This window comes from Podarcis cretensis (genome assembly GCF_951804945.1).
Source record: "Podarcis cretensis genome assembly, chromosome: 4".
Taxonomy (NCBI): domain Eukaryota; kingdom Metazoa; phylum Chordata; class Lepidosauria; order Squamata; family Lacertidae; genus Podarcis; species Podarcis cretensis.
Window position 1 is genome coordinate 42,594,064 of NC_137173.1, and position 27,520 is coordinate 42,621,583.

General features: G+C 43.0%; 1 protein-coding gene across 2 annotated transcripts in view; it reads left to right on the forward strand.

The window, feature by feature from the left end:
- Positions 1 to 27,520, forward strand: part of IGSF3 (immunoglobulin superfamily member 3) — a 116,178-nt gene that overhangs the window by 52,751 nt on the left and 35,907 nt on the right. The window contains exons 4-7 of one of the 2 annotated variants that reach the window (XM_079974765.1): positions 18,184 to 18,594; positions 21,883 to 21,903; positions 22,602 to 22,991; positions 24,452 to 24,853. In XM_079974765.1, coding sequence (XP_079830891.1) covers positions 18,184 to 18,594; positions 21,883 to 21,903; positions 22,602 to 22,991; positions 24,452 to 24,853 — 1,224 coding nt within the window. The remainder of the gene's footprint in view (positions 1 to 18,183; positions 18,595 to 21,882; positions 21,904 to 22,601; positions 22,992 to 24,451; positions 24,854 to 27,520) is intronic. The other variant, XM_079974766.1, reaches the window with a different exon arrangement.

A 27,520-nucleotide genomic window follows, 5' to 3' on the forward strand; every position in this document is an offset into this window, starting at 1 on the left:
CTAGATTAAATGTATTTCCTTCAGAAGTTTTAAATGATAGACTGAGAGGCATCCCCTATCAGCATAGGCTTTATCTATGTTCTCAGGACGTTGATTGCATGAACCATATCTGCATTGTGGGCAGTACAAGCAAGGGATCAACTGATCATACCCTTACTAGCAAATTTGCCGGGAAAATTTGAAACCTCCTATATTAAATATCTTCTGGAGGATAGGTCAAATGGTACTACACTGACCTTGGTAAAGTTTCTTTCAGAGGTTGCAAGAAAAAAAGACCATCATGCTCCTAGACATAACAAAATGACTACCTCAGTCTCTTTTGCCTGTTGTTTGGTTGTCTTAACTGTAACTTGTTTTGAAACTGTTCTGTGTATCTCTCTCTCTCTCTCTCTCTGTCTGTGTGTGTGTGTGTGTGTGTGTGTGTGGCATGGGTGGTGTTGTGGTGTAAACCACTTTGCCTTGGGCTTGCCGGTCGGAAGGTCGGTGTTTCGAATTCCCGCGATGGGGTGAGCTCCCGTTGTTCGGTCCCAGCTCCTGCCAACCTAGCAGTTCGAAAGCACGTCAAAGTGCAAGTAAATAAATAGGTACCGCTCCGGTGGTACATGAGTCCGGTCAGACATGAGTCTGACCAAACTGCGGAAGGCAGTGGAAGACAGGAGTGCCTGGCGTGCTCTGGTTCATGGGGTCACAAAGAGTTGGACACGACTAAACAAAACCGCTCCAGCGGGAAGGTAAACGGCGTTTTGGTGCGCTGCTCTGGTTTCGCCAGAAGCAGCTTAGTCATGCTGGCCACATGACCCGGAAAAACTGTTTGTGGACAAACACCGGCTTCCTCGGCCAGTAAAGCGAGATGAGAGCCGCAACCCCAGAGTCGTTTGTGACTGGACTTAACTGTCGGGGGTCCTTTACGTTTACCTACACACACAATTCCGCTAAACACCTGAGAATTTTAAAACCAAGAACTTGCTTGTTCTAACCAAATAGTAATATTTTTAAAGTCAAAGCCTTCATGAAAGAAGTCAGATATGACAAGGGTATGAAGTAAGAGAGAAAGAAGTGACACCATATTATGAATTTGGAACATTCTGTGCAGAAGTGTTATTTGGTGTGCTCCATGTGCAGCAAGTGTGTGTTTTTTGCGCTGAGTGTGCATGTGTAGTAAGGTAAGACAAAATGTCACAGTATTTACCATGTGTTGTAATTAATCTTCTTAAGCTATTTGTTAATGTTGCACCTTTTACAAGTCTGGCATTCTCTGCTTTCTGTAATGAGATAATCACTCAAGTACTTTAATTAATCACAAAGCTGACAGCCTTCCTTTTGTTGGGGCTTCTTGTTCTCTTGACTGACTTTCTGCTTCAAATAGCCACAATGCGATTTCCCCTGGAAAGTCAGTCATCCCTAATCAAGAGTGATTGAGTGGTTGCGAGAGTGACACCCATTAAGCATGCTAAGACTTGGCACATGTCCTGCTCTGACTCATGTCTGAAGTCTACAGGGCAACAGATGGATGGCAGGCCTCAGGTAGCCAGCAGCAAAAGCAAGAGAGCAGATTGCAAACAGGCAAGAGTTAAGACTGTGTTATTTAGGAGCCATGCCAGCAAAACGGACTGTAGGCAAGTTCCAAGAAATAAGAGATTTGTGTGCGGATGGGGACCCACAAGTATTTCTGCCCATGACTGACCCATTCACAGATAAAACAAGGGGATGCACTTCTTACATAAAAAGGAGCAAACGGATGAGGAAAGATAAACTCGTTTCCACCTTCTCCCCTACTCTCTGCATCCTGATTCACTTCTTGTAGCAGTGCTGGACTGAGAGAAGTACCTTCACTGTTGGAGGCAGTATGCTTGCGGGAAACTGCGGGAGAGGAGAGAGCTGTTGCATTCTGGTCCTGCTTTATGGGCTTCACATAGATGTTTGGTTTGCCATTCTGATAACAGGATGCTAGAGTAGATGGGCCCCTGGCCTGATCCAACATGCTGTTTTTATGTTCTTAGGTGCTACAATGGAGGTCAGGTCAAGGGTATATAGCCCCTCTTTATCCAATAATGCAGGTCCATCTCCACACCCTCATCTATATTAAATAATATATAAAGACCTTGCTGTATGCATGAGTGGGTAGATACAGGCATCAATACTCCACAACACTAAGTTTAGTTGGCCCCTAAGTCTTAGTCAGAAGCAGCAACAGTACTCTGTCATCAGTTCATTCTTTAAATAAGTAAGCCAGGTAGCGCTGTGGGTTAATCCACAGAGCCTAGGGCTTGCCGATCAAAAGGTTGGCAGTCCGAATCCCCGCGATGGGGTGAGCTCCCGTAAGGAAAGTAAGCGGCGTTTCCATGCGCTGCTCTGGTTCGCCAGAAGCGGCTTAGTCATGCTGGCCACATGACCCAGAAGCTGTATGCCGGCTCCCTCAGCCAGTAAAGCGAGATGAGCGCCGCAACCCCGGAGTCGGCCACAACTGGACCTAATGGTCAGGGGTCCCTTTACCTTTACCTTTATCTTAGGGAACTTAGGTAAAGCGGTACCTTGGGTTACATACGCTTCAGGTTACAGACTCTGTTAACCCAGAAATATTGCTTCAGGTTAAGAAGTTTGCTTCAGGATGAGAACAGAAATTGTGCTCTGGCGGCAGCAGGAGGCTACATTAGCTAAAGTGGTGCTTCACGTTAAGAACAGTTTCAGGTTAAGTACGGACCTCTGGAACAAATTAAGTACTTAACCCGAGGTACCACTGTATAAATGTTAAAGAAGCTTGAAAGAATATCTGGCTTGCATTATCCTGTCAGGAGAACAAATTAGAAATTGTTGTCTTGTTGACTGTATGCCTTGATTAGTAAGTTTCTGGAATGTGACGTTCATGTGGGGGAAGGGGTGTGGGAGAAACAGCAGATGAAGCTCTTCACAGAGTAGTTTCAGTGGGAATTTGCCTCTGTCATCTCTTAGCCTGCCAGACCATTTTGGGTTAACATATGCTGCGCTACCTTTTAAGGAAGGAGCTCTAGAAATTCCAGTGAAATGAGTAGCTGCGTGAATGATCTCCTCAGCCACATGTTTTGTATCAGATTGAAGTAGCTGGTGGACAGATTATATAAAACAAAGGCCTACTGTGTTTTGCACAAAAGTGTGGCATTTCATTTTTAACTTGCACGCAGGAGCAATGGGGAGGGCTGAAATTCTGTGTATCGAATTCTGGAAGGATGACGAATGATACCTTCACAAATTATTTCTACATGGTTGCAGATGTTTCAAGTCAAAAACAACATTCTGGAACAGATAAATCTGTACTCTGACAGTTGAGTTGCACTATTATTATGGACCGTGCACAACCTGTACCCTGATTCCATTCTTTGCTTGCACTGTCAAGAATGGAAATTGCAACCTTCAGGCAGTACATCCAAAAAAAGCATTTGTGGAAGGACCCTAGCTCAATGGTAGATTTGCATGCAGAAGGTTCCAGGTTCAGCATCTCCAAGTAGGGCTGGGAATGTCCCCATTGCCAGTCAGTGTAGACAATGCAGAGCTAGATGGACTAGTGAACTGACTTGGTATAAGGCAGCTTACTATGTTCCTGTAGTAGAGGTGCTTAAAAAACATAACCGATAAATCTCATTAGACTCATGTGCAAGAAGGCTTTTATAACTTACTGCAAGGGGGGCAGAAATTTACACTTAGGCCAGGTAATTGCTAAGCTGCAGATCTGCAGAATACTAGCGTTAATTGGCATTGCACAGGAATAAAATTGTAGACTGTGTACAAAAGTGCCCCCCCTTTGTGACATTGCAGGACTAGAGCTAAGGCTCATTATGAAGCTTAAGACAATTGGCCTGTTAAGGCTAACTTTCTCCCTTGTTTTTAAATTAATACAACTTTTCATCTTTACTACTAAGATTGGTTGAGTGGTACAGCTCAAGATAAATGTAGGGAGTATTATCAACAAAGGTTGACTGCCTAAGGTGGGAGAAGCAGGAAAGAGTTTAGGATACTCAGCTGTGCTTATTTAAAAATCATAGCAGAAAATAACAGAATCCTCGTACTCACCATGGAATTTTTTTACCCGTCCTGGCGGTTCAACAAAAATAATGAGAATGAAGGAATCTCACTGTTACACAATAAAATAAAAATGTTTGTGGAGGCTGAGAAAGCCCTATAACTAGCTATTGTAAAAGGCTTGTGTATGCTGCTGTTTTTTTCAAGAACATTTTTTTCAATCAATTAGGGAAAGAAAAGGCAGGGGTATTGGCTCCATTTTATTTCATGTGCCTCCAGAAACCAATTTTCAATACCATAACTATGTCTGATGCATCCTTCCCAAACTTTTTTTTTTATGGTAGACAAAAGCTAGTGTGGGCTGTGCCACTGCAATGAATCCTCTAGGAATCATAGTCTAGGTGGCTTATAAAATGAAGAGTATATTGGGTAGTGGCTGTGTTGCAACCTCTCCAACAGTGTTGATCCGCTGTCACTATGATTATATTTCTTCCACCTAGAAGATTAACACACACACACACGGATGGAGGTGGCATTTCCAGGCTCAGTCCCTACAAAGATTTCTGACTGCACAAGATGGACAATTGATTTGATGCTCTTCCCCCAACTTGATGTCTCTCCTGTTTTATTGGGTATCTGCTCCAGCCACATGGCCAATGGTCCCAGATATTGGGAGCTGTAGTCCAAATCAGCTAGAAGTTGAGAAAGGATGATCTGTATACACAAAATAAAATAAAGAAATGGCCAGGTTAGATATGTCCCAACAGTCAAGAAGGCGGTTTTTGCACCTGCTGTAGAGGGAAGTGAGGGGCAGATGGGGCTCATCAACCTGGGACTGTAGCCCATCTAGGAGAAAGAAAATTCTGATACTAAACCTCTGCTGCCTTGTGGGATATCTTTGGGAGATAGGAGTAAACCCTACACAAAAGCAGAGTAAAAGGTAAAGGTAAAGGTACCCCTGCCCGTACGGGCCAGTCTTGACAGACTCTGGGGTTGTGCGCCCATCTCACTCAAGAGGCCAGGAGCCAGCGCTGTCCGGAGACACTTCCGGGTCACGTGGCCAGCGTGACATCGCTGCTCTGGCGAGCCAGAGCCGCACACGGAAACGCCGTTTACCTTCCCGCTGGTAAGCGGTCCCTATTTATCTACTTGCACCCGGAGGTGCTTTCGAACTGCTAGGTTGGCAGGCGCTGGGACCGAGCAGCGGGAGTGCACCCCACCGCAGGGATTCGAACCGCCGACCTTTCGATTGGCAAGTCCTAGGCGCTGAGGCTTTAACCCACAGCGCCACCTGCGTCCCACACAAAAGCAGAGTAGAGCCCCTAAAATGGTTGGATGGTGCCTTGTACACCTCCTCCTGGCAACTCCTGCAGTCAAGTGGTTGCAAAAGTTATTGCTCTGCTTTCCTTTGGACCACATCAGCGAGGCCAGTGGGGTGGGGAGGTCTTGTCGTCTGAGCAGCTCAGGACCTCTGTACACACTGCCCAGGCTTGTGCCCTGGGAAGGTCACTTTGGTGCTGCTAACGCAGCAGTTCGGCTTCATGCCCGGAGGCGCACTCCATTGTCTCTTAAGACAGATGGATGTTGACAACTCTCCTCTGCCCTCAAACCTCATTTGGCTGTAAAGTCTACTGGTGGTTCTATTACAGTAAGAACTGCAGATTAATGTAATAGAAGAGAATGCTGTTAAAGATCCCATGTTCCTTGCTCTCAGAATCATTTTCTTACTTGCAATACAGTGGTGCCCCGCAAGACGAATGCCTCGCAGGACGAAAAACCCGCTAGACGAAAGGGTTTTCCGTTTTTGAGGCGCTTTGCAAGACGAATTTCCCTATGGGCTTGCTTCGCAAGACGAAAACGTCTTGCGAGTCTTGCGATTTTTTTCGCTTTTTTCTCCCTTTTTCTAAGCCGCTAATAGCCGCTAAGCCGCTAATAGCGCTAAGCCGCTAAGCCGCTAATAGGGTTGCTTCGCAAGACAAAAAAACCGGTAGACGAAGAGACTCGCGGAACGGATTCTTTTCGTCTTGCGAGGCACCACTGTACTTAAGCATGAAAAAGGAAGCTGCCATGTGTGTAAAGGTAAAGGTAAAGGTACCCCTGCCCGTACGGGCCAGTCTTGCCAGACTCTAGGGTTGTGCGCTCATCTCACTCTATAGGCCGGGAGCCAGCGCTGTCCGCAGACACTTCCGGGTCACGTGGCCAGCGTGACAAGCTGCATCTGGTGAGCCAGCACAGCACACGGAACGCCGTTTACCTTCCCACTGGTAAGCGGTCCCTATTTATCTACTTGCACCCGGGGGTGCTTTCGAACTGCTAGGTTGGCAGGCGCTAGGACCGAACGACGGGAGCACACCCCGCCGCGGGGATTCGAACCGCTGGCCATGCGATCGGCAAGTCCTAGGCACTGAGGTTTTACCCACAGCGCCACCCACGTCCCCCTATGCCATAGCCATGTGTGTAGCGTGATTTTATTTCTCCAACAGGTTGAATGGCATTTGGACTTGAGGTGCAAGCTGATATAGAGGCTAAAACAGGTTTTCTGTAATTTTTCTTTCTGTCCAGGAGGTTTATCTACCTTTGCTTGAAAATATCCATCCACATCGTTGACACACTGCCCTCATTCCCACAAGATCACAACTGCTTTTCTCCTCCCCATTCATTTTGACGCTGTGCTGTCATTGTTCAACTTAACCTGTCAGCTGAAGCTGGGCTCATGGGTTAGTGCTTTGCATACAAGCCACAAGCTGCAACTGAGGTCTCTTCTTATGTTATGACACCCAGAGAAGCAATTGAAAAAGAAATACAGTGGTAACTCTAGTTACGAATTTAATTCATTCTGGAGGTCCGTTCTTAACCTGAAACAGTTTCTGTTCTCATCCTGGGGCAAAGTTCTCAACTCGAGGTAACTCTTCCAGGTTAGCGGAGTTTGTAACCTGAAGTGTTTGTAACCTGAGGCGTTTGTAACTCGAGGTACCACTGTACTTAAGCAAAAGCCTTCCTAAAAAGGAAGCTATTTAGAATGCAACGGAAAGCTATTAAACAAGTAGCAAGGTGGTCCTACCTGGAGTGAAAGTTACAAAACTTCTATAATTCTGTTGCCAAAATCAGTTATCCCTTATCCCTCAGATCTCATCTTGGTCCTTTCAAAACCCTTTACCATGTCTTGTCTTCTCCTTCTCCCTCTCCCTCCTGTACAAACACTGTCTTGCAGTTACGATTTTCAGTTTTTCCAACTTTGGGAGCCTCAGTCTCCTACTGCCTTACAACTCCACTCATTTCCCGCCCCTTTTCACTAAAACTGCCTCCCAGAACACGATATGATGTGACCTTTCAGTCTCCTCCAACCTTTCCCCCCAAAAAACTGAATCATTTATCTTTCATAAAGCCCCTGACTTAATCCCTTAGTCCAGGAATGGGGAGCATATGGCTCCCAAGATGTTGCTGGACTCCAAGCCCCATTAGCACCAGCATGACAAGTGAGCCATGGTGGGAGCTGTATTCCAGCAACATCCGGGCGGCTGCAGGTTCTCCATCCCTGCCTTAGCCCTGATTCATATTCATAGCTTTGCTTCTTAAATTCCTCTCTGCCCTGCTACATTCTAAATTTTGATTGCAAGCTTGTAATAATAATAATAAATAATAATAATAATAATAATAATAATACTGTTCCGCATTCCCTCATCGAGGAGGAGAATAACAAATTATGTAATCGGTATAGAAAGAAAATATTTTTTTTTCTGAGCTGCCAAAATTGGCAGTGGGCATGAAGGAAGAACCCTCCAAGCGCTGAATTTGTGAGTCAGGAAACTGTAATTGAGATAACATATGTTCATATCATTATATGTTGCGTTAAAATATTCAAGTTTTAAACAAAAATATTAGAACTAAAATATTTTAACAAGCTTACATTAAGTGTATATGCACTCTTCAGTTTCCCCCACCCCCAGTATTCTCAGCGTGATTTTCATTCCGTCTTCTCCTCTTTCTCACACAAAGGAGACTTCAAGGACATACATCTTCTAGTAAAGCTAGCTAGCTTGCCATGTTTCTTAATAGAATCAGCCATTAGTGCCACATTTGCACTAATCTTTCCTCTTTCAGAATGGACAGATCTTGTGAAAGTGTATGTAGGTGTGAAAACCAGTTTCCTTGTTAAAGGGGTGTTTTTCTGTGGATAAAACACTGTAAGTTGTTTCTAGAGGGATCTCCTGCTGTAGGGGGGGGGGAGTACCACCCTACCTAATCGATTACAAGATGTGGTGTGTACATGCCATTTGGATGGCAATGCCCACCACCTTTTTAGGGGGCCTACCCCCGTCAAATACTTTGCGGGGGGGGGGGGGGCGACGAAGAGACCAGCCCCTAGGAGTAGGCTCCTAGGCTGCTGCTTAATTTTTTCCCCTTGAGAGCCTTTGTCTCCATTTTTTCTGGGTGTGCACCTGTCCATTTAAAAATATTTGGACACTTTTACTTAAGGGCCAAGTTCCCACATATTCCCACTGCCACCCCACATATTCCTCTTATCTCCAGTTTTGTTATTGAGGACTTAACCTGTGGTGACCAAACTCATTCCATACCCATATAAGCAGACACCTTTATCCTGAGGAGATTGTTTTCAGAGTAGCACCGCATTATTCAGTTGTTGTTGTTTTTCCTAACTTTTAGTCAATTAACAATGCCTTGATTAATATTTTTAAAATAGTAATAATATATGTAAAAAAAGAAAGAAAACTTACATATGCTGACCACTATCTTAAAAGAAATAAAACTTACATATGCTGACCACTATCTTAAAAGAGGTAGTATTCCCTTTTCCTTCGTGGGAAGGAATATCTATTTTTAGAAAATGCACGCAGTACATATCACAGTACATATCATCTTAACCAAAGGCAAGCTTCTTTGTTTCAGAGTTGTTTCATATGCACATTTGAAACCATAAAGATAAGCTTTGGTGGATCAGACCAAAAGCTTATCTACTCCAATATTCTGCTCTCTTGGTAACAAACCATAGGCATATGGGAAGCCCAAAGGCAGAATATGAGCACAATAGCACTCTCCAACTTGTCTGCCCCAGCAGCAGGATAATTAAATTAATTAGATTGATTAACCAACTAAAGTTCATACAACTAATCCACTAAGGTTTCTTTAATCGACTGACAGCCCTATTTAGGATTGAATATCGAAGGTTATATTGAGTTGGGAACACGTAAAACTGTAAGTGTTGATACTCTGCCTCCCAAAGCTTTCTGATACCAATTTCAGAAGCTGCCTGGAAAATGGGCTGGAGCGTGAAGCACAGATATTGCTCATCAGCAGGATAATAGGCAAACTTTGGCCCAAGAATGTTGGTTATGGGCTTGACAGATGGCAGGAGATCTTAATGTGCCTCAGAGGTACAGACACTGATGAGGGGGAAAACAACATAATCTCCTGGGTGTGGCACATTTAACTATATGTCCAGTACATTACACAAGAAACTAGGCCATAGATCATTAGCAAGGTACTTTTATCACGTAACTGTTCATTTCAGCATTAACTAATGAACTGTGAGGATTCTCTCTCTCTCTCCCACCCCCACCCCCCGCATTTCCTAGTTGAGAGACTTCTATTTGTATATCAAGGTAGGCATTGGAAAAAAGCCAGAATTCAAGCTGCATGCATTTATTTTCTCATTAAACATGCTTAGCTAGAGCCCTTGGGCTCTTGGCAAGTTGCCAGTGTGATTTGTGAGTGTCCCCATCAGAGATAATCATCTTAACTTCAGAGGAGGTGTTGCCAGTTTATGATCCAGTCCTGGCCCACGTATATCATTTGTGGCTACCACTGAGATAGCAAATGTTAGCTATAAATTTATCTTTTAATCTTTTATCCAAGAAGGCCTGGTGGCTATCTCAAAATATGTGCTGTCCATTGTATATACACCCGTCTTTGCCATCCTGGTACATTCCAGATGTTTTGGGCTACGACTCCCATGGATTTGCTGGCTGGCACTGATGGGAGTTCTAGTCCAAAACATCTGGAAGGAGCCAGGTTGGCAAAGACAGGTACGCGCACAAACAAGCCTAGCTTCAAAGATATAATGCCCATGATCTTGCTCCTCTAGTGGAGCCATGAAAAAGTTCCAAATCTTGTTACAAAGGTGATTATTTATTGCTGGTGGTATTGATGCCAAGCTAACTGTCCTCTTTCTTGGTGTTGCTTGCTGTTTGTTTGGCGCCTCGATTTCCCAGTGGAGCAGTTGCCTTATAGCTTCTGAGTAAGCTGTGTTTATTCATAGAAAATGATTCCCCTGTGCCTTATACCAGTTCACAGAAAGCAGAGGTTTGCTGGGTGAATCCCACAAAGCCCAGCCAGTCTTGCAACAGATGCTGATCCATAGCCGCTTCTTATTGTGTTCATACTGTTTCCCCAAGCTTCCACCAACAAGGGTCTTATGCAGATTAGGGCCTGCTTCAAGCATCTGCTGTATTCTGGTGCCGTAATGTTTTTTAGCAGCATCAGATTATAATGCACTCTTGTAAATGCTGGATATGGTTGATTTAATTGTGTTAAATGAGCATGTGGATCAGGTATAGTGCATGACTAACAGATTGTAACATCACGGGAGGAGTAACTCCTTCCAAGGCCTTGAGTCAGAAAGCTGACCTAATTTCCTGTCTGAAAAGAAAGGTTCAATCAATTGCCCATCCCCCTTTTCCTCAGCCATTTGACCACATCCAGTTGCTTTGGCAGATGCATTTATTTAAGTCTAATCATTTGACACAATCATTAAAGCACAAACAAGGATGCTGTTATGATCAAGGCTTTATCAGCAGTACTCCTGTACAGGGGCATCCAATTAATTTTTATCCCCTTCTGGAAATCTAATAAACTACAAAGTATTCTGCTGTAGCAGGACAGTAGAAATTTATAATAAACTGCAAAGTTTACTTCTGTTTGAAAAAAAGAAACTCTGTAAACTTAAAAGAGTAGTGTTCTTGGTTTTTTCTTTTTCTTTTTAAGATCTAAAACAGTTCCTAATAAGTGAAAGATGCACTATCCTGCTCTTAAATGTGCCATTTAAATATTTGAGCTACAAAATAATCTGTGTAGTAAGTTTGGGTTCAATAACTTGAGGCAAAGATTATCATAGTGTTTGCATTAAATAGTTACAATAAACTGTTTTCTTAAAAACAAAAACAAATTTGTATTAGTTTTTAAACAAATACAAATACAGTGGTACCTCCAGTTATGAACAGGATCCATTCCGGAGGCCGGGCCACATTCCAAAAACTTCGTAACCGGAAGCACCCTTCTGCGCACACAGATTGAGCACTTCTGTGCATGCACGCACGGTGAAACCCGGAAGCATACACCTCCAGGGTTGCTGCATTCGCAACCCGAGGATTGCATTACCCGAAGGTAACATAACCCGAGGGTCCACTGTATGATAACCATTAAACACTTACCCAGCAGTACATCTAATTGGTGTTTGTTTTATCCATTTCCTCTAGAGATACTTACACATTCAACAACTACTACTACTACTACCCATCTGCCCATCTGACTAACTGAGAGCTTCTTCTGCCAGTCAGGCTCCACCCTCTCAGACCATTTCTTTATTTTATTTTTTTAAAAAACCCTCCCAATGTTTCTTGGTAAGAAATGTCTCTAAACTACTCTCACTTCATCTTTTATTCTCAGCAAAACTTAGCAGACACCAACAGCCAACTATAAACTAAATTCTGTAGAGGAGAGGTTACTAGGAATATTCCAGTTGATCTGTGGCCAGTACATGACCTACTGTGCTCTCCTCAATTCCTAGACTATATTCAGGAACTTTTCTGAGCATTTCATGCCAGAGGGTCCTTGGAATAATCACCTTGCTGCCTTTGAAAAGCTGCCCTTCTTTTACCAACAGGTCATGCCTGCAGTTCCAAAAATCCTATAGGCTTGTATCACAGCTGCTGCTGTCCTCTGGGCAACCGTCAAAATATACGTTCTTTCAGGAGCCTATCATTCTCTTTCTCTGCTTTAATAGTGTAATTTATAGTTTTACGTGTGTGTTTATACCAGTGATGTAGCGTGGGTTGTCAGCACTCGGGGCAAGGCAAGTAATTTGCGCCCCCTAACCCGTGGATTTTAGTAGGGGCAGAGAGCTGCGAGTGCGAGCGCGCCCCCCCCAGATGTTGCGCCCGGTGCGGCCGGCCCCCCCTGCACCCCCCACGCTATGCCACTGGTTTATACATAAATATATATACATATCCAGTCAGCCCCCCGGAATCTGGTGCCCTCCAGGTGTTTTGGATTTCAAACCACAGCATGGCTGTGGAGTTTGCAGTGCAAAACATCTGGAAGCCAGCAGGGTAGGGAACGTTTGTGTATATATATAAACTATACGCTTTCTCTGAGAGCACTGGAAAATGTGGCTTTATTGATGGCCCAAAAGAATGTATGTTAGGGATTTAAGGATTGTACTTCATTTCTCCTGCATAGAACTATAGTTTTTTCATGGTTCCTGAAGAGAAGCCCCAACAGTAAACATTCCCGTAGAAAAGGTTAATCTCCAATTGGAAAACTTGTCAGCAAATGATATACAGCAAAATTACAGGATTACCGATGTTTAAAAAAATTAATCACTGGGGGGATTAAAAACAAGTTAAAGCAACTTATACTAATTATTTCTCCCCCTCCCTCAGCCCCCACACGCTCACGTCTCTCTGACTCTCTTTAGACATTTAAAGGATGCTTTAATCTCTGGTATAAAAAGTGCATTAGTCATCTATATGTTGAAAGACTCCATAGGTGTATTTTATTGCAACTAAAAGCAGAATGAACTTCCACATCATTTATAATTCACCAGAGCACAAAGAAATGTAAGGTTAATGAGAATATGTGTTAATTACCTTTAACAAGTTGCACTTTCCTAATGTGTAGTGACTCTAGGAAATTCCTTTAATCGTTTTTAAGGTGGAAACATCTTTACTTCTTTAGCTCTTGCTTCCCCTGTGTATGCATATGCATGCAAGGTATTCTTTCTCAACCCCCTCTTCCTGCACCATGAGTACCAATACTGATTTTCATGTCTGGGATGATATTCCACTAGGCTCTTATTTGGTGTCTCTCTTGTTTTGTTTGCATGAATGTGTGCTTCTCACTAATTTTATCTCATTCCTCCCCCCTCCCACTGCTCTTCTGCGACTCAGCTATGATTGGCAGAGAGGTGGCAATGCAGAGGGGCAAGGTAACCATCACCTCCCCCCCCCCCTTATGGTTTGATTTCTCATCAGCCAAATTCTGGTGCAACAATAAGCCATGAACCAGGGGATTCTCAAATCCTATCCAAGGACCCACATGAGATGGCTAAAATTTCCAACTACAGTGGTACCTCGGGTTAAGTACTTAATTCGTTCTGGTCCGTTCTTAACCTGAAACTGTTCTTAACGTGAAGCACTACTTTAGCTAATGGGGTCTCCTGCTGCTCTGTTGGGAGCACGATTTCTGTTCTTATCCTGAAGCAAAGTTCTTAACCTGAAGCACGGTTAGCGGAGTCTGTAACCTGAAGCTATGTAACCTGAGGTACCACTGTACAAAATGTTTGTAAAGCGGAGCAGAGGTTGAAGTTAGCATACTCAGCTGGCAATTATTACAATTTCTTTGACGTCTAATATTTCTTTCAAAATTGCTAGATTCTTTTGTAATTTCCTTCTGGCAGGGAATTCAGCTTTCTTAATGCTAAGTATAAACATTGACTCTCGGAGGTATTGTAACTTAAGCCTCATTTTGGGCAGAATTTGCTGCTCTGTTGGGGGGATGCCTTTTTATTTTAAGTTTTCTCCCCACACACATGCCTCTCAAAGTATTTTTGTTCCTCCTATTCTTTCGTCTCCTTTCACACTTAACTTGCATGCTATTCCTGTCTTTTAGCCCTTCTCTGTGCTCCTTTCAGATTCACTTTACTTCTTCCTTGTATAACAGCTTCCCTTTTTATCCTCTTCCTCTGTGTTCCCAATTTTTTAATGATTCTCAATATTCGGGCTGCATTTTCTCCATGCAAATGCGGAAATATATATACCATGACATAATTTTATTTATCTGGCTCTAAAATGAGGCTAATAATTCATATAGTGTATTTTCAGAGTGCACACCGGTTTTCTTTCTTGGGTGCTACTTTTAAAAGCGATTTTTCTAAGGAAAATAAAAGTGGTTAGCTGTATTTAAAAAAAGGCCATTTCTCTCATTTGTGTCAATTCCTTCTTGCGGTTCTACTTTGCTTAATTACAATCTTTTCTACCTTGACTCCACCTAGTGGTAACCTCAAACGTTACAAACACTGTCAAACATTCTTAATGTGGACTCGGGTCTTTAATAGAACAGCATGGCCCGTCTCCCTCCCCTTGTCTTGTCTCCACAAAAGTACTAATCCTCCTTTCGCCTAATCAGACTGAAAATAGCAGCAGCATCTGTATTTTCAGCTTTCCTTAATATCTCAAGTGTTAAAATGCTGTCTGGTTTAGCTCTTTTGAAGCTCGTGGTTAAAGGGGGCTTCCAATCTGTTCTGCTCTCCCTTTCCTGTCTCTTTCCCATTAAAAGCTTGCTTGCTGCCCATGTTCCACCTTCTCTGGTGGCTCACAAGCCTAATAAAGTGGGGACATCTTCCACTGAAAAACCCATTCAAATGAATGAGAGCTGTCCAGAAAGATTCCTCATCTCTGCCAGTCTCATTCACTTCAGAGGGGCTTGTGTCATGTTTATTACTTTATTTCAACATTTTATATATCACTTAACACTGTAGCTTCTGAGGCTATGAAATAAATACACAAGGAAAAAATCAGTTAACAATAACCACAGAATCAGAAAAGCTTACTTTAAAAGTTCAACAAGGCTGTCTGATCTCAGCCTTGAGGGTGTTCTACAGAATTGGGCCACACAATACTGTGTTCTGGATGGGAAAGGTCCTTTGTTAGTCATATGATTTATCAGCCGGTTAATGGTTTTTCAGTTTATTTCATTGAAAGCAGATGACCTCCCTTTTCCCTCTCCCGCTGTCCCTAATGTAACTCCTGTTTGTAGCTTTTGACCCATTTAAACACTAATCAGGTGATCACTATTTAGTAGACAACTTGTTGGACTAGATCTGAGCCTTCCTTAAATACCATCAAATATATAGATATGTATGAGTGAGACATGAAAGCAAAAGTCTGCAGTGTCTTCAATCCTAATGAGAATGTTCCTGTTCAGGCTTCTGGCCTGCCATTCTTTTTGAGCTGGTCACCCCACTCTCACTGGTTTTCCATTTATCTCTGATCCACAACCATTTTCGCTGGGCTGGGGTTTTTTGCTCGGGGAGGGGTTCCCCTTAAGTTCATTCTTATTTTTTTAATGTCTTTCTGTAAATGCCATGGTTCCCCAGAGCATGCCAATACTCTTGGTAGCTCCATTTTTGGTGGAATCCTGTTTGTTTACTTATTTTATCCAAACTTCTTGGTACTTAGAATCAGAGTTTGCTGTTAGACGTAACAATACAGTCATACGAACGCTGCGGGTTGCGCGTTTTCAGGTTGCGGACTGTGCCGAACCCGGAAGTACCGGAACAGGTTACTTCCGGGTTTCGGCGCATGCGCAGAAGCATAACATGACGTCATGCGCAGAAGCACGAAATTGCGTCATGCGCGTGTGCAGATGCAGTGTTTTGGGTTGCGAACGTGCCTCTCGCACGAATCACCTTCGCAACCCGAGGTATGACTGTACTTGGATTCTGTGCAGTTTATGACTCACCAGGAATCTAGGAACCCATTCACAAGTTCCAGTAGAAAGTTTCTGCATATAGCTTATCTTCACAAAGGCAAAGCAAAGGGTTGTGTCCAAAGCAGTTCTGAATTCCAGGATGGAAATGTCTCTTGAGTTGTGGAAAGCCACATATTGTTCAGTTTTACTTTTTTTTTTTTTTAATTAAATTTTTATTGGATTTTCACATTTTATAAACACACACACACAAAAAAAGAAAAAACAAAGACAAAACATGTATAATTTCATATCCTTGCTTTCTTAACCCCACTTCCTGACTTCCCCCCACCCCCCCTTCATACATCCTAATTCAAATAATTAGCTCAGCAAGTTCTTATCTCTCATCCTTTACATATTATTGTTATTTTTTAAAAAAATTAGTTCTTACTACTTGGCCAAATTTTACTTATCCAATTATCTTATAAATATTAACTCCTTTTCTAAGGTCGACCCAAACTCCCTTCCACAAATTTCCCCCTTTTTATATTAAATATAGGTCATAATAGCCAAACACAAAGGTTAAAATTCTGTTCTCCCCTCCCTCCCTACCCCGGTTTCTGTCCCTTCCTGAATAAATGTCCACAAAACAGTTTTTAGCCTGGATTCCTCACATCTGAGGCCTTCAAGTCTCTGTCAGTCTCTCTCTGCCGGTTTTGTTGGTAACCCTCTTTGTTGGTCGTCAGGTCTCGAAGGAGCTCTAGCACAGTCTCATCAGATTTTCTTCCATCCGAAATACATATTTTTCAGTTTTACTGTCCATTTAATGTATCAGTCGAGAGATCAGTGAAGTAATGCCATATGCTGCTGTACAGATTTTGCATCTGACTTAATTGATTTATTTATTTTCTTTAAGTTCAAAGCGAGTGTCATGGCTGCAGGGCAGAAGAGATCTAATCTGCTTTTGAAATTATTCATAGTTGGCTTTAAATATTATGTGAGAATCATGGGTAAAATATTGAGTTGCAGCCTGATGAATTTATTAATAATCCGGATAGGGGAAATGGGTGCACATGACACATCCTGCAAAGTGTAGGGAGAAAAGAAAACCAAATGCATTATATTCTGTTTGAAAATATAAATATATTTTTGCACACCAGAATTAGTCCCAAGACAGCATATTGCTAGTGTTTGCTGTTCAATTGCAAAATTAAAAAATTCTCTATAATGTTCCACTGACTCAAGGTAGATTTTGAATGTGTAAAAGTATCCCCATGGCCTAAGCTTTCTGTGACCACAGTTTACTTCATCAGATGCATGAAGTGTAATCCTCAGTTGCCACTCAGGTCTTCCAACAAGAGGAATGTTTGCTGATGTCATATCAACAAGAAAATAGTGATGGCCTCAAAATCCCTGCATGCAAGACAGCACATCTGGAGGGTGCTTGCATATCTTCTATAGCCAATCCCATAAATTGCAGGAATATATACTTGATTTTGTAATTTTCTCTCTTTGCAGTAGATAGGTCTTCTATGAGCGCAGCATCTTAATTATGCTCACAGGCATTGTTAAATAATGAAAGGACATAAGCAAAAAGGAGAGAGATTTGATCTCATGGTTTTATTGGAGAAAGATGAAAGAAAGAATACCTAGCTAAGGTAGTATAAATGTTAAAAAGAAAATTCTGGAAAGAGTTCCTTTTGAAGGTTTGAGAACATAATTGGAATTTTAAAGATTACAGTTAAGTTTCATAAAATCATAAAATAAATCTCTAAGAGTAAGTGGGCTCTCTTAAGTTCTGCAGTAGCAATGAGGTGCTGTGTGCACACACTGGTTTAGTATTTTGATTTATTTGCCAGTTGAGATATGCAGACAGTGCTCTGTATTTGCTAACAGCTTTGGAGAAGCAGACTTGAGGATTAAATGTGGCTTGATATAAAATTGTCTCAGACAAGCTGTCCATCATATCCAATAATGCCAACTCTGGTATTCAGAGCCCGAGGAAGAGAATATAAGAGCCTCCTGGATCAAGTCAAAGACCCATCTAGGCCTGTATTCTGTTCTCACAGTAGCCAACCAGATGTCCATGGAAAACCTACAAGGAGACCCTTTCCTGTCCCTGCCACAGATGCCTTTAATTGGAGTTGTTGGGTATCAGTCCCAGGGCTTCCTCAGGGATGAGGAGCCTCTCACTGTTCAGTTGTTCTTTGGCTGCAATTACCATCGTCTGTGGCTGGAAGTGATGGGAGTTGGAATCCCACAACATCTGAATGATCATAGATTCCACCTCCCCATCTGAGGTGATAATGGACTCTCCTATTTGAGCTACGGTCCCACTGAGGGCTTTCCTTTTAGAGATCTAAATGTGAAAATATCTTCATATTGCTTTGTAAAGTCTTAACTTTTATTTTAGCGCATAATCCTCTATATAAGACCCATTAAGCACCAGATGTTAACTTTTGTCCTTTCTCTGTCTCTCTACTGCAGTTATTCCTGACTCCCTGAGAGTGACCTCAGAAGCCCAGACCCTAAACAAAGTGCAACATGATTCTCTGGAGCTAAAGTGTGAGGTATCCAAGAGTACCGTGCAGCACAGCCATATTTCTATCGCCTGGTATCGACGGAAAGCAGATGAGCCTGCCGTGGAGGTGATCTCCCTCAGCCGGGATTTCGTATTGCGTGCGGGAAGTGATTACACCCAGCGGCACGCCAGTGGAGATATCCGCCTGGATAAAGTAGGCGAGACGCAGTCCAAGCTTACAATCTACAACCTGCAGTCTTCTGATGAAGGCGAGTTTTACTGCGAGGCAGCAGAGTGGATTCAGGACCCTGATGGCACTTGGTACGCAATGACCCGCAAGCGCTCGGAAGGCACCATGGTCTATGTGGAAGGAACTGGTTAGTGTGTCAAGCTTCTTCTTTTTTACCTCTCTCATAGACTGTAATATTCTTTGCGTTTTTGCAGCAGTGTTGGGAAGGAGGGAAGTGGAAGGAGAGGAGAAGGTGCTCTCATCATTATGTCTTAGAGTAGTCCATTTCACATGAAATATTGAGTTGTGGTCTAGTACTATGTGGATGCGTGAAGCATCTGGCTCCCACACCATCACCTTCTTTGCAGTAGGAAGAGGGATTTCTGCTGAGAATTTAGATTTCAAAAAGTTTTGGTTTAGCATTACCTATGTGCTAGGTGTTGTGGTTTAAAACAAAACAATTTACTGCCAAACTACACAGTTTCATAACTCAACGGTTTGAAGTTGGATTATTGTGAAATGGGTCTGTTGGTTTTAAACCAAGATCCTTGGTTTTTTGAAATTGAAACTTAACTCTGCAGATGTCTTCCTGGCTGTGTTGGAGGAGGAAAATCGAGGTGGGGATGCAGCAGCCTAGTCCTTCACTCTACCTTGGAGGGAGGCCCATCCATGTATCACTAAACCTGCCTCTCCTGGTCTTGGTTCGAGAGTTATTGCAACCCCCATCATCCCCAGCAAGCAGGGGCTGGTGGTCAGGGATGATGGGAGTTGTAGTCCAAAACAGCTGAGGATCCAAGTTTAGGGAAGGCTGCACTAAACCATGGCTCAGCGTCAATGTTTGAATGGATGTTGGGGCTGGAGTCCGGCGTAGGTCAGCAACAAAAGCAATATTCACCCGAGGCCAGTGAAGTTAATTATTTATTCAAGGAGGCAAACCACAGTTCCAGCCTAGTGGTCTCAGCAACTCTTTCTAGGAGGTCTTGCCCCAATGAAGGAGTTGTGGGGACTGAAGGTCCCCACCTTCCCAGGAGCCCCATAGGACTTCTCCTCTCTAGGGTCTTTCCCACACAGTTTCAGGCTGCGTCTGCACACAACCACCCTCTGCTTTGCTCATTTCATATTCTAGGAGGGCAGGGGAGAGGGGAGGTGTTCGCAGCAGGAGCGGGAGACTCCCTGGCTTCTTCAGCATCTTGCCTCTCCTGGCTCCACTCCTCTCCAGCCCCCACTTCTGCCTCAGAGTCTGAACTGTGCTCTTCCTCAGCCTCTTCTTGTTCACTAAACCTTGCCTTCTACTTCTGACATCTCCTCCCAGTTTGCTCCATCTCCCTCTGATCACCAGTCTTCTCCCTCTGACCACTCATCTTCATCCCATCACCAATCCCTTGGCTCTGAGCCTTCTTCCCCTGGGGTTTCCCTAGAGGGTTCTCCAGCTGGTGCGTCCTACCACTGCTCTGCATCCAGCCAGTCCATGACAGTGAAGCTAGTGGGTGCAATTTTGTGGGAAAGACTCATTTACAAGGAAATGTTTGATAGGCTGGGACTGCCTAGCAAATGACTTACATTCCTGGACCTCATTTTCTGCCAACAGATACTGAGAGCATTTGATTATTGGGTGAATAATTTCTCCACGAAATGTGAGTGGAGCCCTGAAGCCATAATCATTCATTTTTATTTTTAAACTGGTGATGCATGAGTAAGATAAAGCTTTGGCACACCAAAATCTCTCTTTCTCTCCGTTTACCGTTTTCTGAGCCCTAGTTGGTTTGAGTTTGCAAAGTTAGGCCATCTGGGGTGAGTTTACACAATCACTTTTATTGGACAATACCTTCACATGACTTTTCTCTCCCTCCTTTCAAACAAAGATATTTGAGGAGGTGTATGAGGAGTCAGTCTGTTTTTATTAGTGAAAGAGAAGAGAAATAGTGGGATAAGAGCCATCTTACCTGCTGTTGGTCCTCTAATCATAATTTCTCATATACAATAGCATGACCCTAAGCATATTTTCCTTGAGTTAATAACATCCACTTGACTACCGCTATTTAGCCACCAGGGTTGTGGGTACATCACACTAGTTAAAAGGCACTGGAGGAGTAACTAACACACACTAAGTGATATTTCAGCATGGTGATGTTATATCTCTTATTTCTTAGATCAGAAGTACTGTTTTTGTGCTCCCAGTCCCTACAGATTTGCTTTCTTCTCCCTTTCCTTGGTCTCATTTTTCTTCCTTCCTTTAATTTATCTTATTTCATTTACCTTTTCATTCTCTCTGTATCTGGCCTGTTAGTCTCTTCCCATTAACTCAGAACTCAGGCTCCTTTCTGATACTGCTTTTGAAAAGGATTTTGGAATGAGACATTCTACTTGCATGTTATTGTTCCTCCCTCTGGTTGGAAGGAAGGAGTGTTGCTGTCAGTATGGAAGACGTGGCGCTACATTTTCGATGTATCAAAAGGGCCTGCTCAATTAACGATACACTGGCCGGACATGACCTAGATATTTTAGATGTTAGTATCCCTGAAAATGTATTAAAGTCTGCTTTTGAAAGTGCTTTTGAAAAGATGACAAGGAAAAGGAAACTGTTGAACAGCCCACATGTATTTTAGAGCAGACATACGCTGATTGTATCATTGCAAAATAAAGGTATGTTGGCATTAAAATAATCACCTGGAGTTTTCGCAGGGAACTTCAGTTGCTGTTTGAGAAGCAAATTTGGATCTTGGGGGAAAGCGTAGTGAAAATAAGTGGTTTGGCAGTGTACAATTCTGCCTGTCAGTATAGCCTTATACTTGTTCACTCAAGAGTCAGCCCCATTTGGTTTAGTGCAACTTTCTTCCAGGTAATTAAGACTTCAGCTTTCAAGTATGAATGTGTTCTTGAATGGGTGGAATAATATTTTCCTGAAAGTCAGAACCAAGATTTCCAACAATTGTAAAGTGTACCTTTTTGCTTTAACAGCCTTCACCAACCTAGTCCCCTCCAGCTGATTTGGACTACAGTTCCCATCATCCCTGTGCATTGGCCAACTTGACTGGGACTGATTGGAGTTGGAGTCTAAAACATCTGGAGGGTAGCAGGTTGAGAAATACTGCTTTAAAGTGTTTAGTACAGTCCACAGTCATTATTGTGAGATTAAAAACAGGTAATGTTTGGAAGTGATGCATTGCATATATTGGACCACGAGCAATCCTCAGCCACTACAGCAGGTCATGGGTTTTGCACATAGGTATTAAGAAAGGAAATTTCCAGTAAATGAAGCATTAATTAATGATCAAATAATATTTATCTATATTGAACATTTAATACCCTGTTTTCCTTAATGCAAAATCTAGATGAGATAATTATTCTCAGGGTCTTACTAAGCAGTGTTTTACCTTTTGTTGTTGTCGTTGTCGTCCTTTGTTGTGCTCATGGTGGTGTTCTTTTGGCCTATCAGTCAGTACTCGCTCTAGTTCTGGTAGGTTTTCCTGATTTATAAATAAAACTTATTTCCTGTATCTTGATACTTTCAGCAGGTGAAATCTTATTTGACATTTTACAAACCAAGACCTCTTGATAAAATGCACGACCCGTAAAAGGTCTGTTGCTAAGTTGGTACACACTTCAACCTTTGAATCAAAATATGTAAACTGAGGCACATCAAAACCATACATTTAAGGCATATGGTTTTCCCCAAATAATCCTAGGAACTGTAGTTTGTTAAGGGTGCTGTAAATTGTAGCCCTTTGAGAGGCTTCCAATGATTCTTTGGAGAACACCATGTGCTTGTAACATACAGTGTACCTAGAGTTTGGAATAATCTCTCAAAACAGCAGCTAGTAAGATACTAGGAAAGAAAGATCAGATCTATTCCTGCCTTTCCTTTATTTGCAGAAAATTGGTATATATTTAATAGGCAATCATGCCAAATTAACTTCTGCTAAGCATTGTTTTTAACCTGTGCCGCCTTGAGCATTATACAGATGACACAGTTAGAAGAATAGCATTTAAAGAGGTGGATAAAATCAGGGTGGGTAGGTGGAGTATGAACTGTCTTCGTTTCCAAGTTCTCGTTGGTTTTTTCTGTGTGTTCAGTGCTGTGACACAGTTTCATTGGGAATGTGTGTGTGTGTATGTGTGTGCTTGCTTGTGTGTGTGTGTTCTATTCCTTTGTAGATATGGATATCAATGTCCGGCTAGAGACAGAGAAGAGGACTTACACCGTGGGGGAACCAGTGGAGTTCAGGTGCATTCTGGAGGTACAGAACATTGCCAAGAGATACTTTTCCATCTCATGGGCCTTCAACAGTTCCCTGATTGCTAGTTTTGGGGCGAATGCCGTGCCGGTCCTTAACAATGAGTTTGCCCAACGAGAAGCTCTGGGACAACTGAAAGTGGCGAAAGAAAGTGACAGTATCTACGTCTTAAAAATTTACCGACTCCGCTTGGAGGACAGCGGCAAGTACAACTGTCGGGTGACGGAGCGCTTGAAGACATCGACTGGTGAATTTATTGATGGGGAGAGCAAACGACCAAAGAACACACCCATCACCGTCCTGCCCCTCAGTAAGCAGAGATGTTGGTTGTTTCTGTTGTGTGTGTGCATTTGTAGGAGTTACTGGGCCTCAGGCATCGTTATGAGACAGAGTAGCTCATGGGGCTAACCTCCTTGGCTGTTGTTGAACATAATGAGCATAGGAAGTTCAGGCTCATTTGACTGGTTAGTTATCCATGCCACTTTCCCCAAAAGGCTCAACACATAATAAATTTATTAACATTATGCAAATAAGCAGTGCCAGCAGAAATACAATATTTCCCTTTGATAAAGGGGGAAATCAATAATGTGTACTCCCCGTGCTGTAAATGTCGTATTACAACAAACCCCAACCTTTTCTTGGAAATTATTTTTATTGGAATATTTGCAAATGTGTAAGGCATGACAGCAATAGCTTATATTTTCCCTATGTTATGTATATTTTAACAGCACAATCCTATTTATGTTTATTCAGAATGAAGACTCATTGGGGCTTACTGTCTACTAACTATGCTTATGTTTGCAGCCCAGGGAAACAAAAAACAAAGGTGCTGAAAAGTATTTCGCATACTAAATTTAGCATTCCTAAAGAGCTGTTCTTGTAAATATATGTGTTTCCAAGGATAGTTAGCTGAAGGAAGCTAATTACAAGTTTTATTTTAGGTTTGACTGGTGTTGAATCCATTCCAGTTGGCCAATATAACTTGCATTTTGTACATTCGTTACATTTCTAATTGATATTATGCAAAATTAGAAAATTATTTGCAGAAAAATATAGAAGTGGGGAAAAAAATAAAAATGTAGAAGTGGAAATGTTCTATTTCAGAGAAAAAAATTCCACCCCACATAAATTAAGGCTGGATCACAAACTGCATAGGGTTTTAAAGGTAAGCCATCACAACACTATGAGTTGTGAATTCACTAGCAGATTCTGAAGTCGTTCAAGAACTGATGGTAGATGTGCTGTTCAGCCTGTTCTGGTCAACAATTCAGCCATTTTTAGCACTGGCTAACATTCATCTTGGGCTGGCAACTTAGCTTGTGTTTTCAGACATATCTCTATTTAGCCATGAATGTTTATGTTTCATGGTTTGAATCTGAAATGAAAGCAGAGATTCTTTAGAGTCTGCGGTAGCTATCAAAATTGGCCCCCATAGCTGCTTTTCATACATTGTTCTGTTCCAATTGCAGAACTGTAGAAGACACAAAAGTGGTTCAGATGTTTATATCACCTTCCACATTTGTCCACATGATTGCCTCTGAACATTTCCAGGTACATAATCCCAGCGTTGCCAATACCAGTAGCACTTTGTAGACCTGCCACATTCATAGAAATCAGCTACTGAGTGTATCCATTTACTGCTAGATCACATGTTGTATTTTTCCATGCAGTCCCTAGGGAGCCGTTTTGTTCAGAAAAGTGGCCAGTGAATATATGTACGGGCCCCAGGCAACCCTAACTATAATTGCATACACTCTCCTTTAACTGCAGAGACCAATATTTCTGTGGAGGTGACCAACAATGCCAGCAGTGTTCTAGAAGGAGAGAGCCTGCGATTTGGCTGCAGTATCCGCACAGGATTTAGACCTCAGAACCGGCTCTCTGTCACCTGGCAACTTGTGGACAAGCAGAACCGGCGCAGTGACATTGTGCAACTTGACCGGGATGGCACCCTACGCCCTGGCCCGTCTTACGCTGAGCGAAGCAGCTATGGTGGGATCCAGATGGAGCAGATACGTCCTGGATCCTTCACGCTCGAAATTTTCAACAGCCTCAAGGCAGACGAGGGCCACTATGAGTGTCGCATTACAGAGTGGACCCGTAGGCTGGATGGGGAATGGCAGATGATCGGGGAGCGACATAATGGCTCTGCAGTATCCATCACTGCCCTGGGTGGGTATTAAAAGTGCTATTAAATATATGCAGTGCTGGTTAAGCGTTTTGTGTAACCATTTCCCCATTTTCAGTTATTTAGACACCACAAAAGTCCTGGTAAGAGAAAAAATTAAGCTCAGTGATTGATGACTGGAGATAAAGGAGCCTGTTATCCTATTCACAGCTTGCACACTTCTTTCCTCGTGTGTTCCCCTGGAAACTCGAGGATGAAACTACTGTATTTTTCGCTCTATAAGACGCACCCGACCATAAGACTAGTTTTAGAGGAGGAGAACAAGAAAAAAAGTATTCTCTCCCTCTCTGCTCAGCACTTCTCCAGCAAAGCGGGAGAAGATATGGAAGGGGCTCTGTTTATCCTCCCGCTTTGCTGAAGGGGCGCTGCGCAGCTCTCCCTCTCTGTGCACCGCCCCTTCAACGAAGCAGCAGGAGAAGCGGAGCCCCTTCCATTTCTCCTCCCACTTCGCTGAAGGAGCGCTGTGCAGAGAGGGAAAGCTGCGCAGCGCCTCTCCGGCGAAGCAAAGCCAAGAGAGCAAGAGGGATTGGTGTGCACCGATCCCTCTTGCTCTCCTGGCTTCAGGGATAGTCGCCCGAAGCCTCCGGAGCGCAGCGGGAGGAGTGCTCCCACTATACTCCGGAGGCTTCGGGCGGCTATCCCTGAAGCACCAATCCCCCTTGCTCTCCTGCCTTCAGCGATAGCTGCGCAGCCTGCATTCGCTCCATAAGACGCACAAACACATTTCCCCATACTTTTTAGGAGGGGGAAAGTGCATCTTATAGAGCGAAAAATACTGTAGTTGTTATTGAAACATACTCTGCCTGCCCCCTCACCTTCCTTCTTCCTGGCAATATGTAGCAGCGGGGAGCCATAGCACCATGGCATCACAGCACACATGGTTTATTTAATAAGATTTTATTAAGACTTTTCATAATATGTTGCAATAATAAACTAAACAAAAACAAGGAAAAGAATACAAAGTCCTCTTTCATAGGTAAATCTTAACTTGTCCCACACAGAGATAGGTGAACCTCAACTAGGAGCCTCCCTTTTTTTCCTATCCTCCTACCCCAGGAGATATTCCCTTCCCTGCCTCTCACACAGGGCCCCTCATCAACTATCTGTAGTATCCACTAATTTGTAGTTCCCTTGAAATAACAGCACAGAAAAGGGGAGGTTGAGCAGAGAAGGAAAATCAAATTTTGTGAGATTTGCAGAACTAAGGCTCAGTGGGGCAGCTAGAGTGTAGGAAGGCTATATAATACAGATTTAAAGAATTTTCTAATGAAGTGTTGGGGGCAAGAAGTAGCTGGCAGGATTTAATGGTTTGTATGTCGCTGAGCTTTTCAGAAAAGTTTATGAAAGAGTCAGGTTAAGAGGTTGTGTTCAGTCTGCAGCGAGCTCCACTTCAAATGTCTGTGGAGCCAGCGTCCAGAAGCAATGATCTGAAGAAATGCTATGCAGTTAAAAGGTTGGTTCTAAGTAGCTCTGGTCCTATAAAACTACCTGTTTGGAAGGCTACCTGGAAACATATGTAGGCTTTGCGGAGCTCTTTGCTAGAAGAGCAAGAATGTAAGTTTAATTAGGTGAAAAAGGAAGCAAGATGTTTACCAATTCTAAAAGCTTGTTTAGGTCAGCCACACGTTCCCCAGGAAAACCAGCAAGGTTAGTTCAGTTGCCTAGTGACAGAAGTCTGGAATAAGAAGTGGGGAAGTTTTAGATGCTAGAATTGTTACAGGATTGCAGGAGTAGCTTTCTCAGCGAGAGGAGCTGCCACTTTGTCCATCTTTTGTCAGGAGGCCCCGGTGCTTAAACATCAGGTGGTTCATCTGATGCACCTGCAAAACTGACTGCCACTCCTCAGCTAGAGCAGTGTGTATATGACGCGCACAAAGTTCTTCAGAAGATAATTTAGGCTTGAAATCATCAAGTATAGTGCTGCCTGAGGGGACTCATGTCTTCTGCATTACCAATCTCTTGCAGCTGTGTCTGAAATACCTAGGTAGGTGAGACAATTGCCACAAGGTACCTGGATTTCACTTGCAGTTCAGTATGTATGTGTGTGAGAGAGAGTGCTTAACTCTCTCCCTCCCCTAGCCTCTTCCTCTTCTCCTGGATAACCATTAAACACATTTTCAAAAGGCTTTAATCCCAAAGATTGACCTGTTTTTGCTGTAATTACATGGGCCGGAGCTGTGCCATAGTGACGTCCTTTGATGATTAGAATCCCTGAGCCCTTTGCTGAAAATGTGCAGAGATCTCTGTAGCAGCTCTGGGGAAAGGTTGGCAGGCTAAAATTAATCTGCTTGCAGCAATTAATGTCCCAGCTGCCTGGCCATTGTTAATTAATATCTTGTAGCCTTTGGGTCAAGAGGTACAGGCTTCCTGAACAGCACAGAGCCAAAGGCTACTGCCTTCACACTGTCCTGTATGGTCAAACAAATGGAATTTGCTAGCACATAGAAAACCTTCCTGTGCTAGCCTTCTGAACAGTGCGTATTCCGGCTGGAAAGTCATACTGTAATAATTTTGGTTTGTGCAAGCTTATCACCAATTCAGAGAGCGGTGTTAAAAGTTTCATTGAATTCACAGGCATGTGTTGCATATTGGATAGCATTGTGGATTAAAGCTAGCCAGCAGCAACATTTGGTGCATATATATCTGGTGTG